This window comes from Abrus precatorius, unplaced genomic scaffold, assembly GCF_003935025.1.
Source record: "Abrus precatorius isolate BTA unplaced genomic scaffold, Abrus_2018 Scaffold11, whole genome shotgun sequence".
NCBI lineage: Eukaryota > Viridiplantae > Streptophyta > Magnoliopsida > Fabales > Fabaceae > Abrus > Abrus precatorius.
Genome location: NW_020874303.1, coordinates 3,691,304 through 3,713,206, shown reverse-complemented (window position 1 = coordinate 3,713,206; position 21,903 = coordinate 3,691,304). Strand labels below are relative to the sequence as shown.

General features: G+C 32.5%; 5 protein-coding genes across 7 annotated transcripts; 2 read left to right on the top strand and 3 right to left on the bottom strand.

Annotated features, from left to right (window-relative positions):
* The first annotated feature begins 59 nt into the window (after window positions 1-59).
* On the top strand, window positions 60-2,603 carry LOC113854414 (transmembrane emp24 domain-containing protein p24beta2-like). The gene is made up of 4 exons (XM_027485375.1): window positions 60-263; window positions 1,116-1,302; window positions 1,618-1,725; window positions 2,479-2,603. The coding sequence occupies exons 1-4, from the start codon at window positions 60-62 to the stop codon at window positions 2,601-2,603; spliced, it is 624 nt and encodes a 207-aa protein (XP_027341176.1).
* Window positions 2,604-3,074: 471 nt separating this feature from the next.
* LOC113854386 (protein NOI4) lies at window positions 3,075-6,924 on the bottom strand. Of its 2 annotated transcripts, XM_027485342.1 has the most exons (4): window positions 6,781-6,924; window positions 4,762-4,950; window position 4,668; window positions 3,607-3,992 (listed from the first exon to the last, which is right to left on the bottom strand). In XM_027485342.1, the coding sequence occupies exons 1-4, from the start codon at window positions 6,784-6,786 to the stop codon at window positions 3,892-3,894; spliced, it is 297 nt and encodes a 98-aa protein (XP_027341143.1). In that variant the 5' UTR covers window positions 6,787-6,924; the 3' UTR covers window positions 3,607-3,891. The 2 variants fall into 2 exon arrangements, with proteins under 2 accessions (XP_027341144.1, XP_027341143.1); XM_027485343.1 differs by lacking the exon at window position 4,668 and having other exon boundaries at window positions 3,075-3,992.
* Window positions 6,925-8,012: 1,088 nt separating this feature from the next.
* Window positions 8,013-12,910, top strand: LOC113854806 (poly(A)-specific ribonuclease PARN). Of its 2 annotated transcripts, XM_027486042.1 has the most exons (7): window positions 8,013-8,458; window positions 9,216-9,346; window positions 9,874-10,193; window positions 10,370-10,483; window positions 10,918-11,044; window positions 11,126-11,396; window positions 11,773-12,910. In XM_027486042.1, exons 1-7 carry the CDS (start codon window positions 8,094-8,096, stop codon window positions 12,608-12,610), a joined length of 2,166 nt encoding a protein of 721 aa, XP_027341843.1. In that variant the 5' UTR covers window positions 8,013-8,093; the 3' UTR covers window positions 12,611-12,910. The 2 variants fall into 2 exon arrangements, with proteins under 2 accessions (XP_027341843.1, XP_027341844.1); XM_027486043.1 differs by lacking the exon at window positions 8,013-8,458 and having other exon boundaries at window positions 9,222-9,805; window positions 9,893-10,193; window positions 11,773-12,763.
* A 3,605-nt stretch (window positions 12,911-16,515) lies between these two features.
* LOC113854411 (probable L-type lectin-domain containing receptor kinase S.7) lies at window positions 16,516-18,429 on the bottom strand. The gene has a single exon (XM_027485372.1). It carries the CDS (start codon window positions 18,427-18,429, stop codon window positions 16,516-16,518), a length of 1,914 nt encoding a protein of 637 aa, XP_027341173.1.
* Window positions 18,430-19,540: 1,111 nt separating this feature from the next.
* Window positions 19,541-20,233, bottom strand: LOC113854408 (nuclear transcription factor Y subunit B-8-like). The gene has a single exon (XM_027485368.1). It carries the CDS (start codon window positions 20,231-20,233, stop codon window positions 19,541-19,543), a length of 693 nt encoding a protein of 230 aa, XP_027341169.1.
* Window positions 20,234-21,903: the final 1,670 nt, after the last annotated feature.

Here is a 21,903-nt window from a genome sequence, read left to right as displayed (position 1 = left end):
AGAAAAAAAAATAGCATACTCATTTCTTTATTTTTTAATGTGTCAATGTAGTGATAGAGATGAAGCTGGGGATATCAAATTTTGCCATTGTAGTGGTAATCTTATCCACCCTTAATGCAGTGCTTGGGATTAGATTTGTGATTAATGGAGAAGAATGTTTCTCTTACTATGTTCAGTATGAAGGGGATAGAGTCCATGCTTCATTTGTTGTGATCAAGGTTGACACAGCTTGGCAATATACTCAAGATGGTGTAGATCTTATGGTAATACATGTAGTGAAATATATTTTGGAGCCTTCTGTATGAAATTACATTTCTAATCTTGGAGATATTGCTTTTTCTAAATTGATTTTTAACTCTTCCTATGTGGGGTCTTATGATTTGAACAGTGATAAAAATGTTAGAAAGAAGGGCTAAGACGGAAACATTTTGTGCTTTAAGATGATTTGAAACAACACAGATTGAGACATCTCTTGTGTTTTAATTAACCTTCCAGTTCTTTTCCTGGCACATGGATAAGTTACTTGCAGCTCAAATTTTGCACTGCAAACTTTTTCTTTTATACTATTTCAATTGCTACATGTTTTCGGCTTTTTGCACAAGTAACAGGGTCCTAGCAGCGGAAAGTGCTGAAGAAAGTAATATAATGAGTTATCATATGCAAAATAACAAAACTTGTTTATTCCTATAACAAATATCTAGGATAGTGACATGTTTTTAAATGTATCTTTCTGTGCAGTGCCAATTAAAGACATTTTAGCCTTGTTGTATAAAACTATGAAAAATTGTTAAAATCAGTCCTTATAACTGAGTTTAAACAATTAATGATGGCAAGATTTTATTGAAAAAAAAATTATTTATCACACTTTTATACTTTTAATATAATAAATATATTTTTTCAATAAAAACTTAGTTTTGAGTGCTTAAACTTAGTTCTAAAGTTAACAAAACCTTCAGATTGTAAATTACAATATATATATATATATATGGGAAGACACAGGGATAATAGAGAAAAAAATGAAAAATAGAAATTTCAACCCTTTAACTAAATAATGATATTTATGTGTTGCATTAGAATGCTTCAGAAGTCAACTATTGTTTCAATAATTTTTTTAGGTAAAGGGACCTTCTGGTGATGAAATTCAACATTTTCACGACAAGACAAGTGAAATATTCGAATTTGTGGCTCGAAACAATGGTCCCTATCGCTTTTGCTTCACCAATAGGTCTCCCTATCATGAAACAATTGATTTTGATGTTCATTCTAACCACGTGTCTTTCGTTGATCAGCATGCAAAACATGGTGAGACACACATGTGAGCTAATTTTTTTCATATAAGTTTAAGACAATACTATTTGTTATTCTTTCATTAATGTTCTTTTGTCTATTTAAAATATTTATAGTATTTGAACAGCCTAAGAGTTAAATAGAGATTCATTAATAAAAAGTAAAGCAGTTAGTTTAGCAATTTATTCTAAGAAAATAATTGGATTCCTTGGTTTGTGTAATTTCTTCTGTCTCTAGACAGATAAATAAGAAGTTAAGAACAGAGGTAGTATATATGGTTTAGATTGTGGTGTTCAGGGGAGTTACTGTTGATATCTTCATTCTTTGCAGAACATTTGAATCCTGTCTTAGATCAGATATTAAAGTTAGAGCAAGCTCTTTTTAACATTCAGTATGAACAGCATTGGCTTGAGGCTCAGACAGAACGCCAGGCAATAGGTACATCACATGTCACAATAGGGTTCTATTGGTTCAATTTCTTGACTTCAATGTCTAAGGAGAACTTTTGTTAAATTGAATTAAAAATATTGAGACATAAGACTTAAAAGGATGATGAGGAAAGGCAAAGTATGTATAGTAATAATAAATGTTTGAGCTAAATATGTTAGGAAAAAATTCTTAAAATAGAGAAAAGGATAGAGAAGAAATCTTTTTCTCAATAAAAAAAAAGTTGACTTGTTTCGTTTCAATTTGACCTCAGTGTGGTTGAACCATAATTCATTTGTATTCAGAAGTTGATATGTTACAATACTAACCAATAGGTCTTAGAAACTTTCAAAGTAAGTTTCAGTTTTTGACTCTTTGGCCACCTTACTTCTTGACTCAGTTTAAGACGCTAGTCTTGATGCTTTTCTAGTTAATTGATGGAAGCAAAGAATTAAGGCCTCGTAAACAAAGTAACTTGGACTTGGTCTAACTGAAATTAAACCAATTTAGCATTTTCTTTTCTGCAGATTTTATTGAGTAAATTACCTTACATGGCATTCTATTCTACTTTCTCACAAGACCTGGTTATTTTTTCTTTAACATGAAATTTCAGACCTCATGGGTGTTGACTCACCTTATTATGCTCACTTAAGTGAATATGAATATTCTTTACAAAGTGTCTAGTTTCATATAAAATATAAACTTGTTGACATGAAGCAAGATGGTATGATAGAATCTACTAAGAGTTTTCTTTTGCAATTACAGTAAATAATGCAATGAGCTCCAGAGCAATTCACAAGGCCATACTTGAATCAGCAGCACTAATTGGTGCCAGCGCCCTCCAAGTTTATCTTCTTCGCCGCCTCTTTGAAAGAAAGTTATTAAAGTAGAGAGTAATTATCACACTGTAATGATCTGTATGTTGTTTTTGGAGCCAAACTTTTTGTAGCATGTTGGGTTTGGCCAAGAGCAACTTGTTGCTTTTACATTTGGAAGCATTGCATGCGCTTAGTCCACTAAATTTTGTTTGCCTTTATAGTGTGCTAATTTGCATGAATATGAATCACCCTGGTTGAGAATTATTTAGCAGCTTCTTTTTAGGCACATGGACATGCATTGCTGTCTCACTGATGCTACACGAAATCATGCTAATATTGCTGTCTCCGAGCTTACTAGGAACTAGCTGAGTCCTCTAAAATTTCGCAGGAAAAAGGGACGAAATAAATAATAGTAAGCACAGTTCATTGAAAAGAGAGTCTGCAGAACTTTGACCCACACAAATGAAAAAGAAAAGGATTTCTGTAGAATTTGGAAGCATACAATTGTATTTGTCAATTTCCATCTAGAGTTACCAATTTCCTGAAAAAAATCGCAAGTTTGATCTTTTGGCTGAATTGATTTGTTATTCAGATTAGAACAAAGGCAAGCTAAAGCATACAAACAATTGTCACGTTATTTCCAACAACACCTAGGCACCTACCTTGTTTCTACACACATTTGAAACTTGAAGCAGACCATTGTGTACCATTTTAACAAAACAATAGTCTTTCTTTTTTAATACCAAAAGTATCCCCAGCCCAACAGCAAAAACTATTCCCTTCGAGGCGTATAAAATCACTGAATCTTCTTTTATTTTTGGACAGGAAAAGAAACCCCAATCTTCAAAGCCTATTTCTTAGCTCGATTAACAAGCAAAGCGGTATTAGCATGCTACGCAGGAATATGGGCTACGGCACATCTTAGTGGCAAAAATAAGAAACCAGTTTTGTCTCTCATTCTTCATTTTGATTTTTTGTCCTTTTCCAGTTTGGAAGAAGAATTCGAACCGGAAAAGAACAGGCAGCTAGTGGCAATGAATAGCAAGGCACGTACCAAATTGCAAGCTTTGTCCGGGCCACGAAATCAAAGGAATTAAATGAGTTCATAAAATAGGTTTTGTTTGATAATACAAGTAATACAATGTGACAAGCAACGCTCTAGCTCATAGCGCAAGACAAGGCAAAACAGGAAGCAACCCTGGCTCCTAATAATAAACCACAACATTGATACACACACATAAATAATAGTCTGACTTCTTTGCTTTCCCCCATTGCAGCTCACTTTTACAGCACATAATATAAATTCCGTAGAATTTGCTTATGACTCTACCGCTCTTATCTTCGAGAAAATACTGTGAAGCTAGTTACACATAGACATTGTTCTTCTGTTCAACCTTTTCACATGGGCAGCCATTGCTATGATTCTGCAGATGGGTTTTGCATGCAGCAAAACCATTTTTTCTGAAACCAAGCACAATCATTCATAAGGAGAAAATGGAAAATATATAGACTTCGAATTAAATTGACTGCTCTACATCTATTTAATAATAAACATCTCAATTTGACAATCTAAATCCTACCCAAATTAAATGAAAACAACATAGTCCCTGAGCTATCTGTTCTGGAAACATACTTCATTTCAAAGGTTCATGAATGAAGTGCTACATCAGTCAACCATAGACCAAAATTATCAGTGCAATCAAATCAAACAGAAGATACACCCATTTACTCTTTTCATTAGGATTTTGGCATTCTAATCCTTTTAACTTTATCTTGATCACAATTTAATATTATAAGGAATGCATATATTTTAGTTTATAAATGCAAGATTGTATCTAGATGTGACACTCATGGTAAAATTATTGTATATAGTTATGGCTGAGACTGATACCACAGAGGAGGGGGAAGAAAACTCAGCAGAGGTTATAATTTACAAATCATAAATCATGCTTTCAACATGTCTTGGATTTAGTTGGTCAAAGCTTCCTATTCTTTGTCTAGCATATCTTCTCATCATACATATTAAGCTACTCAGACTGCCATCATATGGTGTTTCAATTCGTGCAGAAAACATAGACATGCACACATGCAGACATACACACATAAGAAAAAGCATTTTGCAACCTTAAAACTCACTCTTCAGATAGGCAAAAATATTAGTATATAACAACTATGATGTTTGTGTGTGTAAGTTTAGAGAGAGAGAGAGATTTAGTCAAGAACATCTTACACTCTGAGGTTTGCCAGGATCTAATGCAGGTTTGCTGTGAGGATCAGCAGCAGTCTTTCCTGGTGACTCAGGATTGCCACCTGTCTTTTTCTCATCCCTAGCCTTATTAAAAATCACAGTGAACCCCTCAGCCGAGGCTGGATCATTGACGTCCCATTCACCAAATTTTGGTAGTGGCCGACCCTTTTCCTGTGGGATAGTCAGATTGGCCAATACAAAATAAAGACAACAAATGTTTTAAAGGTAATTCCTTCTTGTTCATTATGAACAAGATAATTGTAAATTCTAGAAGTAATTAAAATGGAAAGTTGGGAAAGCTGAAAATGGAATAGATTTTCTACTGCTAAAAAAATTTGATAAATGCAAGTCTTGAATAATAATGTTGAGTGAACAATGCCATTAATCATAGGAAAAAGAAGACCAGACACAACACACAAATATGATGTAGTTTGATAACAAAAAGTAGATTTTAGTTTAAAAAACAAAAGAACTGATCATAATAGCCATGCTTCTTTGGATTCTTCTGCGATCTATTTTTACAAGTTATTATTCCAAATTCTTATTCAATTTCCAAAAAAGGGGCATGTTTCTAATTGCCAACCCTATCCATAATCCATCACTCCCATCAAAGTGAATTCATAGAGTTTGGACTGAATTTCTTGATATAACTAATACATATGATTTGCAGCTTATTCACTAACCACACAAAATTCTTGTGTTACTTTATTATTATTTTACCTTCCCTACTAAAACCAGTAGTTATACATTCGTGTACTATCCAGTGGCTTACTATCTATGATTTTGACTCTCAGGTATCTATGGGGAAAGTTTGAGTTGTCCTGCCAGTTTGGAGATTTATACCATCTGAAATATTTTGTAATGATCAAACAGGGTAAGTAGTAAGTCCCTATGACATTGTACAATTTATGCAATTATTTGACTAGCTTTCCCAAGCTGTTTTGTCTTTCTTTTATAGCTTCGTTTTTTAGTGTTCTTGCTTCCTTTACAATAATTACTTATTTTCAACTCTCCCCTACTTGACATTTCTAATCAAATTCTGTCATTCTCTTAATAAAAAGGCTAGTTCTAACTGAGTTGTTTAAGCGACAAGAACTAAGGCTCACGTATCATTATTCAAAAATAGAACAGAAGAGACAAAAGACAACAAATCATGAGGTTGTTATTCAGAAAAGGGAAGGCTGAAACAGAACAGAACACCTAATAATTTTGTAATTTCCCGCACAAGATAAAAGATGAAAAGCAAATCAACTTTAATTTATATAATATCTGATCTACAAGCACCTCTGATACTGACAACATACTTCACGATTTAGAAGTTACAAGAAAAGAGAACGATGACCCAAAATAGTTAACAATCCAATTAAGCAAAGCACACGGTGATCCAAAAATAGAAAAGAAAGAAATTTTGTAGTTAAACTGTTCATTTAAACTAAACTCTATTAACCACCCAATTTAAGAACCCCCCCCCCCTCTCAATAATTTATTTAACAACTCCACACATGCTAAAGAGGAGCAACATCGTAAAGACTACTCAATTCTTTCACATAACATTTCAGGATCGAATCACAAGACATACAATCTCCACTAAAGAACAAAACATATTACAAAACCCAAATAAGAGCATGCTAATCAGTGAAAACCATAATCTATCACAATGAAACTCTTACACAAATTTACACATCTTCTCTAGTTCTCCCTTCAAATTTCAAAACTACCCCATTAAAAACATGAAATTTTGATCACACACATGAACCTAAAATTCAAATAATCGAAGAACAAAGATCGCAGTCCGAAAATCCAGAAATGAAAACTTAAAAAGAAAAAAACGAGATGAATAAAACAAAATTATTGCGACAAAGAATGGAAAAGCAAATCAAAGATTGGAGAATCGCATATAACAATCCAAAACAATGATCATAATGAAAATCAAATCAATTCGGAAACATAAATTATTACCAAACAACGGAACAAAAATAGAGAGAGAAAAACAACACATACCGACATCAATACGAAGGAAGAAATATTTTCAGGGAAGATAAAGGGAGAGAGAAAACTCAAATTAATAAAGGGAATCAGAAAAAGGAGAAAATTCTGAGAGAGAAAAAGGTGTTAGAGAAAGAAAGAAAGGGTGCCTTTGCGTTAGAGAGAGAAAGTGCGTGGTGATGAAGAGTAGAAGACCTTGTTGTGACTTCGAGTTGGGCCAAAAATGGGCCTTAGTGAAATGTACAACGGGGAATCGTTGAACTTCGTTACGTGTTCCGTGGGGACGGAATAACGTGCTGTTACATTTAGCGTCACCTGTGACGTGGACAAAAGACGGTTTTCTGAAAAGTAACGGAAAGGTGAGCTGGCAAACGGTGACGCCGTTCGCTTTAACCATGCTTTCGTTTTCTTTCTTGGAAGGGAGCGTCTTGGTTCTGAGTTGGTGACTTTTTTTTTTATGAGCGTCCAAAGATACTTTTTATTGAAGCAATTTTATTCTGAGGAGAAAGTTATGCTTCTTTTATTTTTATGAGTGTATTTTAATTTAAGGGAATGTGATGTGTTCATAAGAAACAAGCTTAATTAGCATTAATAATTTTTATTATAATAATTATATCCTTTTTAAGTTGTTAATTTAAGCAAATCTAATTATTATATCAATAATACATTAGAATAATATGGATTGGCAGCCAGCGTGCATATTTAAAAATTATAAATAAACTCTTAAATTAACCTTTCAAATTATTAAAGTTTATAAAAATCACTTTAATCATTTTATTTTATATTTATTATTATTTTATGCTAAAAACATTAAGATGAATGTCATTTGAGGAATGAAGGTTGGTTTGAGTGCTTGATTTTATTTAAGCAAAATTTATTAATTAAATTTTGAGTATCAAAAAATTATTAAAATTACTAGTTTCACCTTGATATGATTATTTTTTTTTACTCAGATAAGATTTTAAAAAAACTACATATTATCCAACCTAAACTCAAAAAAGTAAATATTATTTTATAATATTAAAAATTAATCAAAATTTAAAATTGTGCATAATTTTTACAATCTCAATTTAAGAATGTATTCATTATATAATATGTAGCGATTTTATTATTTAGGGTTTTGCTTTTTTTTATTTGTTTTTGGTCAATGTGTATTTTTCGTTCTTCCCAACTGGATCCAATTCAAATGGGCCAGGCCAGCAAATTGTCAGCCCAGGTTAATACGATGCTCTACATTCCAGAAAAACGACGCCGTTTAGATCTTGGCCTTCTTCCACATTTTCGTTATCCCTCTTCTAAATCACTGACGAAAAAATGCAGCACCAACCATGAAGCCACACAAACTTCCTTCCTCGACACTCTCACGTGCGTTCTCACGTGCCCTAAGCTCCGGCGCCGCCACCACCGCATCGCCGCAATGTGGATCAGTGTTTCCTTTGAAGACGGTAACCACCGCCAACTTCGAACCCTCGCTGGCGGAGCTCCGGCGCCATGTCCGGTCGTCGGACTTCGTGGCCATCGACCTCGAGATGACGGGCATCACCAGCGCTCCGTGGCGCGAGTCCTTCGAGTTCGACCGTTCCGACGTTCGCTTCCTCAAGGTCAGAGACTCTGCCAACAAGTTCGCCGTCGTTCAATTCGGCGTTTGTCCTTTCCGTTGGGATCCCTCCAATGGCTCCTTCGTCGCTTATCCGTAAGTTCTTCATCTGATTCGATGTGGATTATGAATAATTTATGATATTATTTTTGTAATTGATTCTTGCGTGGTAAATTGGTAATTGGGTAGATAGTTTAGTTTCAGGAGTGTTGTGTGTGTGTGTGTGTGTGTGTGTGTGTGTGTGTGTTTTGATGGGAGTGGTTGTTGTTGTTTATAGGTTAAATTATATAGAAGATTAAATGTGTACTTGAAGAAATTTTAATGATGGATGGTGTTCTGAAACGGTTATTGTAAATGTGGAAATGTTTGCCACTGAAATAGGAGTGATAACTGATAAGTGACGGCATTGTAGTTCTTTTACCCGTTTAATAATGCAGCATGGTTTTGTAACTTTGTTTGTAGTTATCATGTTAGGCTTTCGTGATGTGTTTTTTATTGGAATGGATAAAATGGAAACCAATAGCATAACTTGGATTCATTCAGAAGCCAGAAGTTGGTTTGAATGAAGTTTCTAAGTATAATTGTATAATATTTCAATTTCCAGCTAATAGAAAAGGTTCTTTTTGTTTTTGAATAATTGATATGGAATTATGACCATGCAAATACAGCTTGCCTGGACTTGTGTAGTTTTCTTTTGTATTCATTTTGTTTCAGATTTCCTTGACAGTTTGGTTCTAATTACTATTGCTGCTGGAAATGGTTTCATTTTATGCTTCTTCTTTTTCTTTATTTTCCTTTCTTGTTTGATGAATGATCTGCCACTGTTCTGAGTTCTAAAGTTGCTCTTTGGCAGGCATAATTTCTATGTTTTTCCGCGTCAGGAGCTTGCAGGTTTTGGACCATGTAATGAATTTCTCTGCCAGACAACTTCAATGGATTTCTTGGCTAAATACCAGTTTGATTTTAATGCATGCATACATGAAGGTTGCTCACTTCCCTTTTATTTCTTGCCACTGCCTTTGGTATTAAGCCAAGTAGCTAATTAATAGAAGAAAGGAGTTTGTGTGGTAATATCTACCATAAAAGGTCCTAGATAAAGTAACTGAGATTACTTTGCATGCTTTATTTCTTCCTATACATGGAAAAACTAAGACATTGATGCTTCACTTCTGGCTCTGTTACTTAGATGTTTGGGTGGCTCAATAAAAGAGGTAATACACAAAGAGTTCTGTGTACTTTCCTTGTAAGGTTATTTACAAACTGGAAGGGCTCTATATACATGACTTTTAGGGTTTTAGAAATTAGAAAACTTTTTAGGCACTAAAGATGCTGAAAGCCTATAATCTTTAACCGATAAACTTAGTTTGAATTTCTGGGGGCATTTTGGTGTTGGTTGATAATCCAGTGAATTCTGTTGCTGACTCATAGGTTAGGCATTAATGGGTATGTATAACTTCATCATGACTTTTATGATTTCTATAGTTTGAGAATTTGCACCTTGATAATGTCAGGAATATCTTATTTATCCAGAGAACAAGAAAGGGAAGCATTAAGGAGTTTGAATTCTACATATGATAGTGAGTGGTCAGACATTTGTAAATTAAAAGATGTTAGGGACATGACATTGGTCAGCATGGCAGACATTTTGTTCAGTGAACGAATGAAAAACAAATTGAGTGAATGGCGTGATGGGTTATTACAAGAGCAAAATCAAGAAGATCAAATTCAAGGAATTTCAAAAGACTCAAAATTTCAAGTTATTTTCTTTAAGATGCATCCGGCTCTTAGGCTTAATGGATTCACCTCTCACCAGCTTAAATTGATTCAGTTGGTAATGTTGTTGTATCTTGTACTCAGCTGATATGTTCACATTTTGTTTCTCATATTGGTATTTTGATTGTCTCATCTATCAATATCCTTTGGCTAATGAGTCAATCACGCTGTAGTATTGTACATATATTTTGTGCAGTGGCGAGTTTTTCTGATTGTAAGTTTAAAAATTTTCAGGTCATCAGAAAGCATTTCAAAGATCTTTCCTATGTCAGTGTGAACAGTGAGGCTTCTGGTTCACAACAAGTAGTTGTATACACAGACTCGAAGGATGAATTAAATGTACTTCTGGTAATAAATCTTGACACTGTTTTTCCCTTTTAAATGGTGATGTGTGGTTATACATTGCAAATGGTTTTTGGAATCAAGTTGTTCCTTCTTCTCTTTTGAAGTGATGGTGGAGTGTATCTGACGAAATCATTTGATTATTTTTAAAAAGGGAAAATCTGAATTGATACTAGCCTTAATTTCTAGTTTAGAATCAGTGGATGCTAAGCATTTTGAAGAAACAAGTCTTAACCTTAATTATATTTATAAAATGGACACGATAAATTAAAATATAAAATGTATACTCTTTATTAGCATATAATTTGGTATCTTATGTATAGGCCAAGCATGGTGGTGCTGAAAGATGAAAACGCTAAAATATAGTGGTGAACTGAATTTTGTTGACGTCACAGCACCCTATTAAATTCTTTAAAAAGGTGTTATTTAATCTCTTGCAGAAGGAGGTGAAAGAGGAAAACTATAGGGCAGCAGAGATGAAGATCCAAGCTGCAGTGGGATTTCGCCATGTTATTGATCTCCTTTCATCAGAGCAGAAGTTGATAGTTGGTCACAATTGTTTTCTAGGTATCAATAACAATCTGAATCCTTAACACGCCATTTAATTTTATAAGACACTAAGATGGTATATATAATTCCATGATACAGATATTGCTCATGTCTACAGCAAATTTATAGGCCCTCTTCCAGGGACTGCTGAAGAGTTTGTTGCCTCTGTTAACAAGTGCTTTCCACACATTGTTGACACCAAAATACTCTTTAACACCAATTGTATGCTCCAAGAAAGAATGAAAAGGTCCAGAAAATCACTGGCCTCTGCATTTGCTTTGTTTTGTCCACAAATTGCTTGTGGCTCCAGTAGTATTGCTCCAGGTTCACTCTTACATGTGAAAGTTGACGTTGAAGTTGATGATTCAAGGTTTGTCTCTGCTTTCAATAGTTTTCACACATGACACAGTTCCTTTTCTTTTCTCTTCTTTTTATGTTTCTCTTTTCTTATCTGACCCCAAAATTGCAAAGTTTATAAATATACAACTATACAGGTATATGCATTTTCCTTTCTCTTTTATTTGAAAAAATTGTTCAATGGTGGATATTATACAAGTTCTCGTATGGCTTTTTGTTGTCTACATATCTGCATATAGCTTGAGGTGATTTCTTGAGATTTTGGACAACCAAATTTCAAGATTCAGTGTCCTATTTGCCTTCGTAAAGTAATGTTCCCTTCCATTTTGTATGTTGTCCAAGCTGTGGCTTCAATGAACTTATCCTTCATATCAACATTATATGTGCAGATCATCCAGCTGGAACCCTGGAGGCAAGCATGAGGCTGGATACGATGCTTTCATGACTGGATGCGTCTTTGCCCAGTTATGCAGTGATTTAGGTATCGATTTTAAACTCCATGAATCTTCAAAACAATTAGCCCTCGATGAGAAACTACAGAAGTACGTTAATCGTCTTTATCTTAGTTGGATGCATGGGGACATTATTGATCTAAATACTGGTAATAAGATTGCTGATTCTTCACCGAGCTACAACCTCAAGAGGCGGTACCCTAACATTGTCTTTGACAACATTGTTATTATTTGGGGATTTCCTTCCAAGCTAAAGGCAAGTGAAATAAGACAGTGCATATCTGAAGTATTTGGACGAACTTCTGTAGTTTCTGTCTACCACTTGGATGCAACAGCAGTGTTCGTTCAGTTTAACAAGGCTGAACTAGTTTCCGATTTTCTTTTATTGAAGGACACCTTAGAGAGAAGTGATGATGCAATCTTGGTTTTGCATCCACTGGCAAAACTTATGGAAGGTGGAAATACATGCGCTGCCAGTTATGATACTTATAAAGAAATATGTGTTTCACCCATATCAGAAGGTCTGTTTGCTGATCAGGCAAAGGCTGTTGGAATAAAGTGGAAGACCAAATTGACAGAAATAGAATACAAAGTAGCATTGGAAAGCAAAGAACATGAAAGTCGAAGGGTACTAGGTAATGTAAATACAGCGGTGAAGAATGTAGAAAATACTAAGCCAAACACAATTGATCAGTTGAGTAATGCTCCATCCCGTGGGCAAGTCTCATCTTTTGAGATTGAAGATTCTCCTTGTGTTGTAGAAGCCAACATGTGATTTCTGACTAATGATTTTGTACACCGTCAGCATGAAAGTATAATATTATAACAATAATTTTTTTTGCAAAGCAACCTATACCTTGGGGGTGGTATTGTATGAAGATGTAGCAATCTGAGATGCAAATGGCATGAATACAACACTGATACCTCTTAAAAACTTTCAGGTGTTCTTTTTTTTTTTTTTACATCTAAAAGTCCATACGTGGAGGCTATAGGGTCTAGGAAGGATAAATGCATGTAGCCGTATTCTGGCATGCGTGGAGGCTATTTTTAACGTTTGAACTCGTGACTTTCAAATCACAAGATATTAATCTTTTATTAAATTTAGCTTTAACATTATCATATTCTAAGGAAATGTTTCTTTCATTCTTTAACTAATTAGATGAACCTCTTCAGTTTGTCAAAATTAGGTGTAGTATCTCGTTACAAGTCATTAATTTGATTCCAACCAGTACAACTGCACTTGGCACACCACTTGACATTAGAAAATTTGGGAAGTAATGGGTGCAAGACTAGTTAAGTCATTTGCTGTTACTAAGGTGGGTTGGATTCTTAATGGAATTTTTAATTGATTGGTTATCCTAACACTTTTTAGTTAACTAAACTATCATTTTAATATTTGAAATGATAAGTAGTAGATAATTTAATTTTTAAAAGTTTAAAAATATCATGTTAAAATCTAATTTTTATTTCTATTTATCGTTTTAATTTTCCAAGTTATATATGTTTCAATAGAGAAAGTATTTTATTAGGATAATATTTATTAATTTTTATTTTAAATATAATTAGATATTATTCTATTTTATGGTAAATTAATGGTATAATATTCTGTCATTAATAATGTAAATAATACTATCTCCTGTCCTTTTTATAAAAAACAAAAAACTCTCTAGGATAAAAAAAATAAAATTAAGTTATTTATTTTTTTATAAATATAAACTTTATTCTAATAATATTCATAATATTAAATATTATAGCTAATAATTTGTACAGTTAATGATACTAATAAAAGAAAAATATAAAAAAATTTAACAATTAATATTTTTTAAATACATCATTTATTTTTAATAATAAATATTTGGTCCATTTTATTTTTTATAAAAAGGACCAGCAGTATATATATTAAGTATTAAATAATACATATATTAATTTTGAAAAGATTAAATTGATAAAAAGAATTAAAACAAAACTTTCAACGTTGAATCTTTCAAACTTGTTGCTGGAGATTCTAATGCTGCCCATTTGGAAGAATTTATTAATCAAATTAATGTAGGTGGAGAAGGCAATGTTTATCCGATTGTTCTTTCTTGGGTTCTTGATAAATCTCATCTACTGTGTCTTTCTTGTTATACGTTAGATTGTAAAGGCATATGTAAATATGCTTATATCATATGACAGAGTACTTCGACATTAATTTAAAACAAAAAATAAAGGAAATCTAATGGTGTCTTCTTTAAAAATATTATGTATTTCTAGAATGTGTATACATAAAAAATAAAAAAGTAACTGAGAATAAAAATATAATATATAATATTACATACGGTACTAAATTTTAGGAATTCATTTTATTGATATTGGGTCAAAATCTATATACTAGGAAGTCTCAGTCATTACTCTAAATTATAACTCACAACCACAATTGTGGCTGCATCAACCACATTTACGTATAATCTTCTGCAATATTAAAGATTGTGACATAACTGCAAATGCCACCGTAATTTAATACAACAGACTCTCGTTGCAATGGATTGAAATTGTTACAATATGTTATATGTTTTTTGGATTGAGAAATTGAGTATTAAATTGAATCTTTCTGCTTTATAAACTTTTTCTTTTAAAAAAAATTCTTTTTCTGATTTCAGCCGTTACAAATTGTCTTCACACTATTTAGTTGAATTCATGAGGAAACTGGTTTGATTCTGGGATCATGGCAAGCTTAATAAACTTATTTTGTAGTTTTTCTGCCAATTCAAAACATCAAAAGTTTTATGCTTCTCAAATCTATCAGGCAATGCATGAAAACTTAAAGTCAATGCATAATTTTAAGCTATCAGGCAATGATCTGTTCTATGCTTCGAATTCCTATGGCATTGGCAATATGCAGGATGCCAGGGAAACAGAGGTGAATATATTATGAGTATATGAATATTATTATTGTAAAATTAATATATGTAATGATCAAATCATGTTTATTCACCTTATATGGAGTTGTACTGTTAAATTATATTTAATAACGGTAAATTTGTAAGGGAAAAAGACTTTGAGATACATTTGGAGTGTATATGCCCGTTGAAAAAGAGAGTTATACATAAAAAAAAAAAGTATAAGAATATCATAGTATAAATAAAACATTCTCGTAATTGAGATATGAAAAATGATTCCCTTCCGTAACATGAGAGTTATGTTACTGTATTTTTGTGTATTTTCGTTAAATACAAAAATACAGCAATATCACCCTTATGTTTAGGCTAAAACATGAGGAGATCCAAATCTATTGAGATATATGAAGAAATTAAATAACCCAAGTAAAAAATTCTCGTAAATAAAATTAATAAAACATTGAAATATCATTAATATAATAATAAATATTTTAATAAAAATTTATACCTCCATGCTTTATTAACAGGCATATTAAATTTATACAGTAATCTGTGTGTATAAAACACTTATCTTCCACAACGAAGGTGGAGGGGTCATGTGCTACTTCCTGCTCATGGGGTCCATTTCCAGTACTCTCCATATGAATAATTCAATGGATTGTCTAATCTAAGGACCGTTGCAAAGTTTTTTTTGTGTTGAGAAATGTTATTTGCTTTTCAGTGTCACATGCATTTTTGGTCCCTCGTGTTGCAGGTTTGAATTTAAGTATGCAAAGTTCATGACAAATATATATACTTTTTTAATCGAAGGCATCTATTACTCATGCTCACCACCTCATTATGAATATAGATGAATTTTTATGCAACGTGTTGTTGAGTTTGTACCCAGCAATTGATAGGTTTTTATGGCAGTTGTTTCACATTATCTATAATTATTAAATTATATTTCTTATGGGTATTTATTTCTCTAAGATAACTACCATAAAATATTTGCAAAAACCTTTTAAGTCCCACAAAAATAAAATAATGATAGTAGAGTTCAATTTATTGTTTCTTTGTAAGTCCCATCCACTCGGTGCTGTGAGTAATTTCATTATTAGAACCTGTTAAAATGTTATTTAATGAAAGTTTATATCATAAAACATCATGCCAAAAGAAATATGCTAAAAATATATTTTTATTTCTTAGCTTTTTTGTCGTCATAATCATGATGTTTCAGAGTTTGCCTCATATAGCCGTTAAATTAGTCAATCGCATCTAGCTTTTAGTCAATGCTGCAAATAATGCAAACTAACATATGATTGAACCAGTCACCAATACAAATAATGCAGATGTTCCTAACAGTTGGGTACTTAACTAGTCGATACGACCCTCAGCATAATCCTCTATAAGAATTATTTAATATTTTACACAACTTCGATTGTGGATGTAAACACTAGTTGATGAATCATTCAAAGTTACAAAATCACTTATTACATAAAACTTTTTTTTATTTATTTAACATAAATACTTATTAAGATATAAGATAGAAAAACAAATCAAGCAGACCAATGAGGAAAGCACAATTGTTACAGAAATAACATTTGAGAAAGATATGTATATATGACCAAAAACAAAGTCGATTTCTGTATATACTAAGCATTCTAAGTCTTGGGTACCATGAAGTTCAATGTAATAGCTTGAACTCCAACCAATGAACAGTGGAATTTTCCCTATTTGTCAGACTAGAAATACAAATGTTATTAAAAACAATGTCCAAAAAGAACTAAAGAATCAAATCAAATGAATAATAAACTCAGCAGCTTCAATCAATTTTTATCTCACAGACAAACTGGCCACAATTCAAGTCTTCTTCTTCAGCATCAGAAACTATCTCATCAAGAGTCAAAGGCAAGCCCGAAGTGAATGTTAGTGTTGGTTTCACTTTAGGCACCAGAAGAGTCACAGCTTCATTGTTGAGAATTTGCAACACCCTTCTCATGGAAGGCCTTTGTGCACTGTCAGGGTTTGCACAACTCAATCCCAATAACAAAAGCTTCCTCATTTCCTCTTCATGAAACTCACCATTCAACCTTTTATCTGCAGCCTCAATGATCTTCCCTTGAGAGTGCAAACCCCAAACCCAATCAACCAAATTCACCATCTTTTGCCCCTCTTTCTCAATTGGCCTTCTACCACAAGCCACTTCAAGCACAACCACTCCATAGCTAAAAACATCAGTTTTTTCATTTGCCACTCCACATTGAAGATACTCAGGAGCAAGGTACCCCATTGTTCCAGCAGTTAGTGTAGAAACAGGACTCTTATCATGATCCATAAGCTTAGCCAATCCAAAATCACCCAATCTTGGATTCATGTTCACATCTAGCAATATGTTACCAGTCTTAATATCTCTATGAATCACTCTTTGCTCACACTCTTGATGCAAATAACTCAAAACAGAAGCCAACCCAACAGCAATGTTAAACCTATGAAACCAACTCAACACACTATTACCACCACCACATTCAGATTCTTGGTAAAGCATCTTATCCAAACTCCCATTTGGCATAAACTCGTACACAAGCAACAACTCACCCTTCTCAACACACCAGCCTTGAAGCTGAACCAAATTCTTGTGCCTCAAACCAGCTATAATAGAAAGCTCAGCCAAAAACTCAGCTTTACCCTCATCATGCGAATATTGTCTTGACCTTTTCACCGCGGCAATGGCTCCTGAAGACTCAAACAATGCCTTGTACACTGTCCCAAATGATCCATTCCCAATGACCCTAGAAACATGAAACCCTTTAGTAGCTAACTTCAACTCCTTGTAACCAAACTCCTTAGGACACGCCACAACAAAACTAGTCCCCATACTCTTGTGCTTCTTCACACCACGCCATTTCACAAAAGAAACATACACCAAAACCAAAAGCAACACAAAGAAAAAAGCAGGACCAGCAATTGCAACACCAATTGCAAACCTCTTCCCAACCTTGGTGGAATTCGAAGCCTCAACAGCAACAACACTTACGGGGCTTCTAGAAGAATCATTATGGGAATTCAAATTCGAACTCGGTTTTTGAAATGTCTCAAACTCAAAGCTCCAACTCATAACTTGGATAAGCTCAGTGCTCCCCTGAGTTGAACCCGAAAACCCCACATAGAGATTCTCCTTAAAGTACTCAGAAAGGTCAAAGTCAACGGTAAAGATTGGATTTTTAGGCTTGGAAGAAGAAGTGGAATAGTTCAAGAAAACGAAGAACTTTTTTTTATCAAAACTGTAATCGACCCATGAAGTGATTAAGCTTCCACTTGCGAGATCAATGTTGTGAAGTGTCGGAAGAGTGGTTTGGGTGGAGTTAGAGTGAAAAATGAGGTGGTTTTGGTGGGGCATGAAGAGGAGAGAGAGGGAAGAGTTGAGGAAGAAGGTGAAGGTGGAGGAAGTGGCAGCGGTGGTGTTGGTGAAGGAGAAGGAGAAGGTGGTGGAGAAGGAAGAGAGGGTGTGAGGGAGTGGTGTGTTGAAGAGGAGGGTGCCGGAGGAGGAAGCAGGAACAGGGGTGGCACGCGTGAGGCCAACGACACCGTTTCGGAGGAAGGAGTCACCGAGGAGAGTGATGTTGCGGAGGGTGAAGGAGGGGAAGTTGAAGAATGTTGTGGTGGTGTTGTTGTGTGAGAGTGAAAGAGTGAAGAAAGAGAAGAAGAAGAAGAAGAAAAGGATGATTGGTTGAGACATGGATGGTGTGGTAGAGACAGGTTCGTGGGTTTCGATTTGTCCTAAGATTGGAGGAAGAGAGTGAAAGTGATGAGAAGTGATGGCAATGGGAATGAGAATCATATGAATTGGGGAATCGGTGGAATTTAAATGATATGGGTGGGATTATAACGGCTTTCCAAAGTGGCAAATATTGTTTATACATTAACATTACGACTTCCTTAGTTCTTTTAAAAAGTATTTATTATTTTTATATATTTTCTCATTAACATATTCTTAATATATTTTATATAGTTCATCTACTTTTTAAAGAAAATAATATTTTAAAAAGTGATTAATTTATGAGATATATTTTTACTTTTTTAAAAATAAATTAATTATAAAAAACTAAAGAATACGTTTAGAAGAGTGTATTATTCACATTTTTATTAACTTTTATAATTTTTACTTTTGATATAATAATACATTTAACTTTAAATAATGATAAATTAAGACTTCATTTAATAAAATTAAGAAAGATAGTTAATAAATTGTAGTGTACAACTTATATAAAAAAAACTGATTTAATTTAAATTATTTGTATAAATAATTTCAAATATATTAAATGATTAAAACATGTCAATATCACTTTTCAGAGAATAAATTATTTAAAAAATAAAAAAAAAAATATTAAAAGCCATTTTTTAATAATTTAAATATTAATTCAAGTATTTTTTATAAATTAATTTATTCTAGTTGATTAATGTGTTTAATAATTTTATAAATTAACTTTCGAATTTTACAATTTTTTCGATAAGTTATGAATTTATGTCATTACAAATAGTTTTAAATGTATTTTAATAAATATTTAAGTATATATAATAAGAATTTAATAAATAAAAAAATTTATTAAAATTTATAGACAAGAGGAGTCATTCTTGTAAAACCCTTAATACTAAAATGATTCATAAACAATAAAAACAGGTATACATTATACCATAAAATTTCTCCTTTTTTTTTCTCTGTTTTGAAGGATAAGTAAAATAGTTAAAACAAACTTAAACATTATCCTATCACTACTTATTGCTTAACATAGTTCATTGCCCTAATTATGAACTGCACCTAAATTTCTCCAATTATCATTTCATCAAACTCAATCATGTTTGAAAGAAGAGGAGGGGTCAAAGTTGGTCAAAGCACTGTCCAAAGAACCAACATCAAACCCATCCATGTAGAACCCATTAATGACTTCATTTATGTCATTTGGGTCAAAAATTTCCATTTTTGAATTTGGGTCCATGGAAAAGTCTGGCCCAGAAGAGCCAAGTGGTGGTGATAAGGATGGTTGAACTATTTCAACAGTGGGCTTTGTACCAGCCTCCGGCCCAGTAATAGGCCCACTATTGTCAATGCTTTGCTTTACACTTGGAAGAATGGGCTCCTCACGATAGCGTTGGAGGAAAACAGTGAGAGGCCCAACATAGTCATCAAAGCCCAGCTCCTCTAGGGCCCATAAAAGGTCCTCAACATTCATAATTTTTCTATAATCGCTTTGGCATCGTTCCTTGGCTTTTTTAGTGACAAAGGCTATGTACTTTGTAACACATTGTTGAATCATCTCCTTAGCACTCTCTGAAATTTTTGCATTAATTGGAAGAATTTGTCTCATGATTTTTGTCACATTTGAAATTGGCATGTTGACTTTTGTTGCAACCAAATTGGGAACAAGGCCATGGTTACTTGAGTTGATTGGTGTTGAAGTTTCTTTCTTTGCAAATGCATTTGATTGTTGCAATGGAATTATTGAACCTGAACCAACCAAAGAAAAGTTCCCATTGTTCAACATTTTAAAAAGCATAGCAATTTTTCATTAAATAAGACAGGAAAAAAAAGGAAAATATTGATATTAGATTTTAAGAGTTGAGGATAAGAAATTAAAAATGATAATTTTTTTATTGAATTATAATGTATTTATTATGTTAAAAAAATTACTATTCAAATACTTACATTAATTTTAAATTACTCTATTTAGACATAACTTAACGTCATTGTTATAAAAAAATTATATATACATATATATATATATATATATAATAATAATAATAATAATTTTTATGTGCATCACTAACACTTTTATACTAAAAAATTATTGTAAAAATTTTACCTTTGTTTATTTTCATGGAAAGAAAATGAGAGGAATTTTTTTTAAAAAAAATTGTATTAAAGAAAAAATTAGAAGGAAAGATAAATTTTACTTTTTTTTCTCTTAAAAATAACTCTTTTTTGTTCAACCAAACATCTTTTTAAAAATTTATAAATAATTTATTATCTTTAACTACCAATCCACATCAATAAAACTTTTAGATTAATTCTAAGTAGAGGTTGAATAAGGGAGGATTAATTACTTTCTAACTTTCACATTATAAGAACTTAATTATAACATTTAGCATTTAGCAGTGGTATCAATATATTGAATTATATACTCTTTAATAAAACCTTCCAATATATAATTCTTATAGTATGTAATTGGATTAAAAAAATTGTTTACATTAAAAGTACATATGATAAATAAACATATAATCAAACATGAGAAAAGATCTTCTTACATTAATGTAAATTTAAAAAAAAAATTCATTTAATTTACCTCTAACGATCAGTAAAGTAATAAATTATAACTTGTTAAATGTAAGTTAAATAAAAAATTCAGATTAATTATAAATTTTTTTAGAATTATACTATTATGATTTTTCTTGTGGTTGTCTTCATATGCCTGTTCTTCATGCAAAAGCTCCTCTATGGTGTGTTGATTTGGTTCACTTTCAAGCAAAATTAATACAAATCTAAACACACATTAATTATAAGTGTTCAGTGTGTTTGTATTCACCTTAAAAGGCTTGCAAATGTAGATTTAATACGTTAATTATAATTAGAAACATTGAAAATTTAGGTATATTTAAACGCTACTCATTATAAGTCTATGGATATGTTTATATAAAAGAAAATCCAATCTCTAAGTGTACACCGGAGGGTTTTTTTCTTCTTTTGTTGAGTGCTTACCTGAAATTGAGTTTTCATGTTGGTCATAGTGAAAGAAGGAATCTCCATGCTCCATAGCCTTTGTTTGAAAACACAGCGACCTCTTCTTTTTATCCCTAACAGACTATAAAAATAACTCAATTTGAGATTGAATTCTTGAATCTGACACTTGAATGGGAACTATCAAAGTCCAACTAGTGAATTTATAGGAGGAGGAGAAGGGTATAATCGAGGTGCTATATAAATATAGCAATGAGAGATATACAGCATTTGGTTGGATTAAGAGTCACCTGAGAGTTTTGGTGATTAATGTAACCTTGATTACGCCTAATCCTCAATTTATTTTTGCTCCAAATTGGTTAACTTTTATATTGCTAAAGTAAAAAACACTTGCAAGCATTTTATTTTATTTTTTTCCTTTTCTAATATTTTATCATTATTAGATATCATATATTGAAAACATTAATTATAATAATCTGA

Coding starts and splice junctions, on each gene's coding strand:
- LOC113854414 (XM_027485375.1), top strand. CDS start 60: ATGAAGCTGGGGATATCAAATTTTGCCATTGTAGTGGTAATCTTATCC. Junction 1,303..1,617: donor TGATCAGCATGCAAAACATG/GTGAGACACACA, acceptor CATTCTTTGCAG/AACATTTGAATCCTGTCTTA. Junction 1,726..2,478: donor GACAGAACGCCAGGCAATAG/GTACATCACATG, acceptor TTGCAATTACAG/TAAATAATGCAATGAGCTCC.
- LOC113854806 (XM_027486042.1), top strand. CDS start 8,094: ATGAAGCCACACAAACTTCCTTCCTCGACACTCTCACGTGCGTTCTCA. Junction 8,459..9,215: donor GGCTCCTTCGTCGCTTATCC/GTAAGTTCTTCA, acceptor GCTCTTTGGCAG/GCATAATTTCTATGTTTTTC. Junction 11,397..11,772: donor GTTGAAGTTGATGATTCAAG/GTTTGTCTCTGC, acceptor TTATATGTGCAG/ATCATCCAGCTGGAACCCTG.
- LOC113854411 (XM_027485372.1), bottom strand. CDS start 18,429: ATGTCTCAACCAATCATCCTTTTCTTCTTCTTCTTCTTCTCTTTCTTC.
- LOC113854408 (XM_027485368.1), bottom strand. CDS start 20,233: ATGTTGAACAATGGGAACTTTTCTTTGGTTGGTTCAGGTTCAATAATT.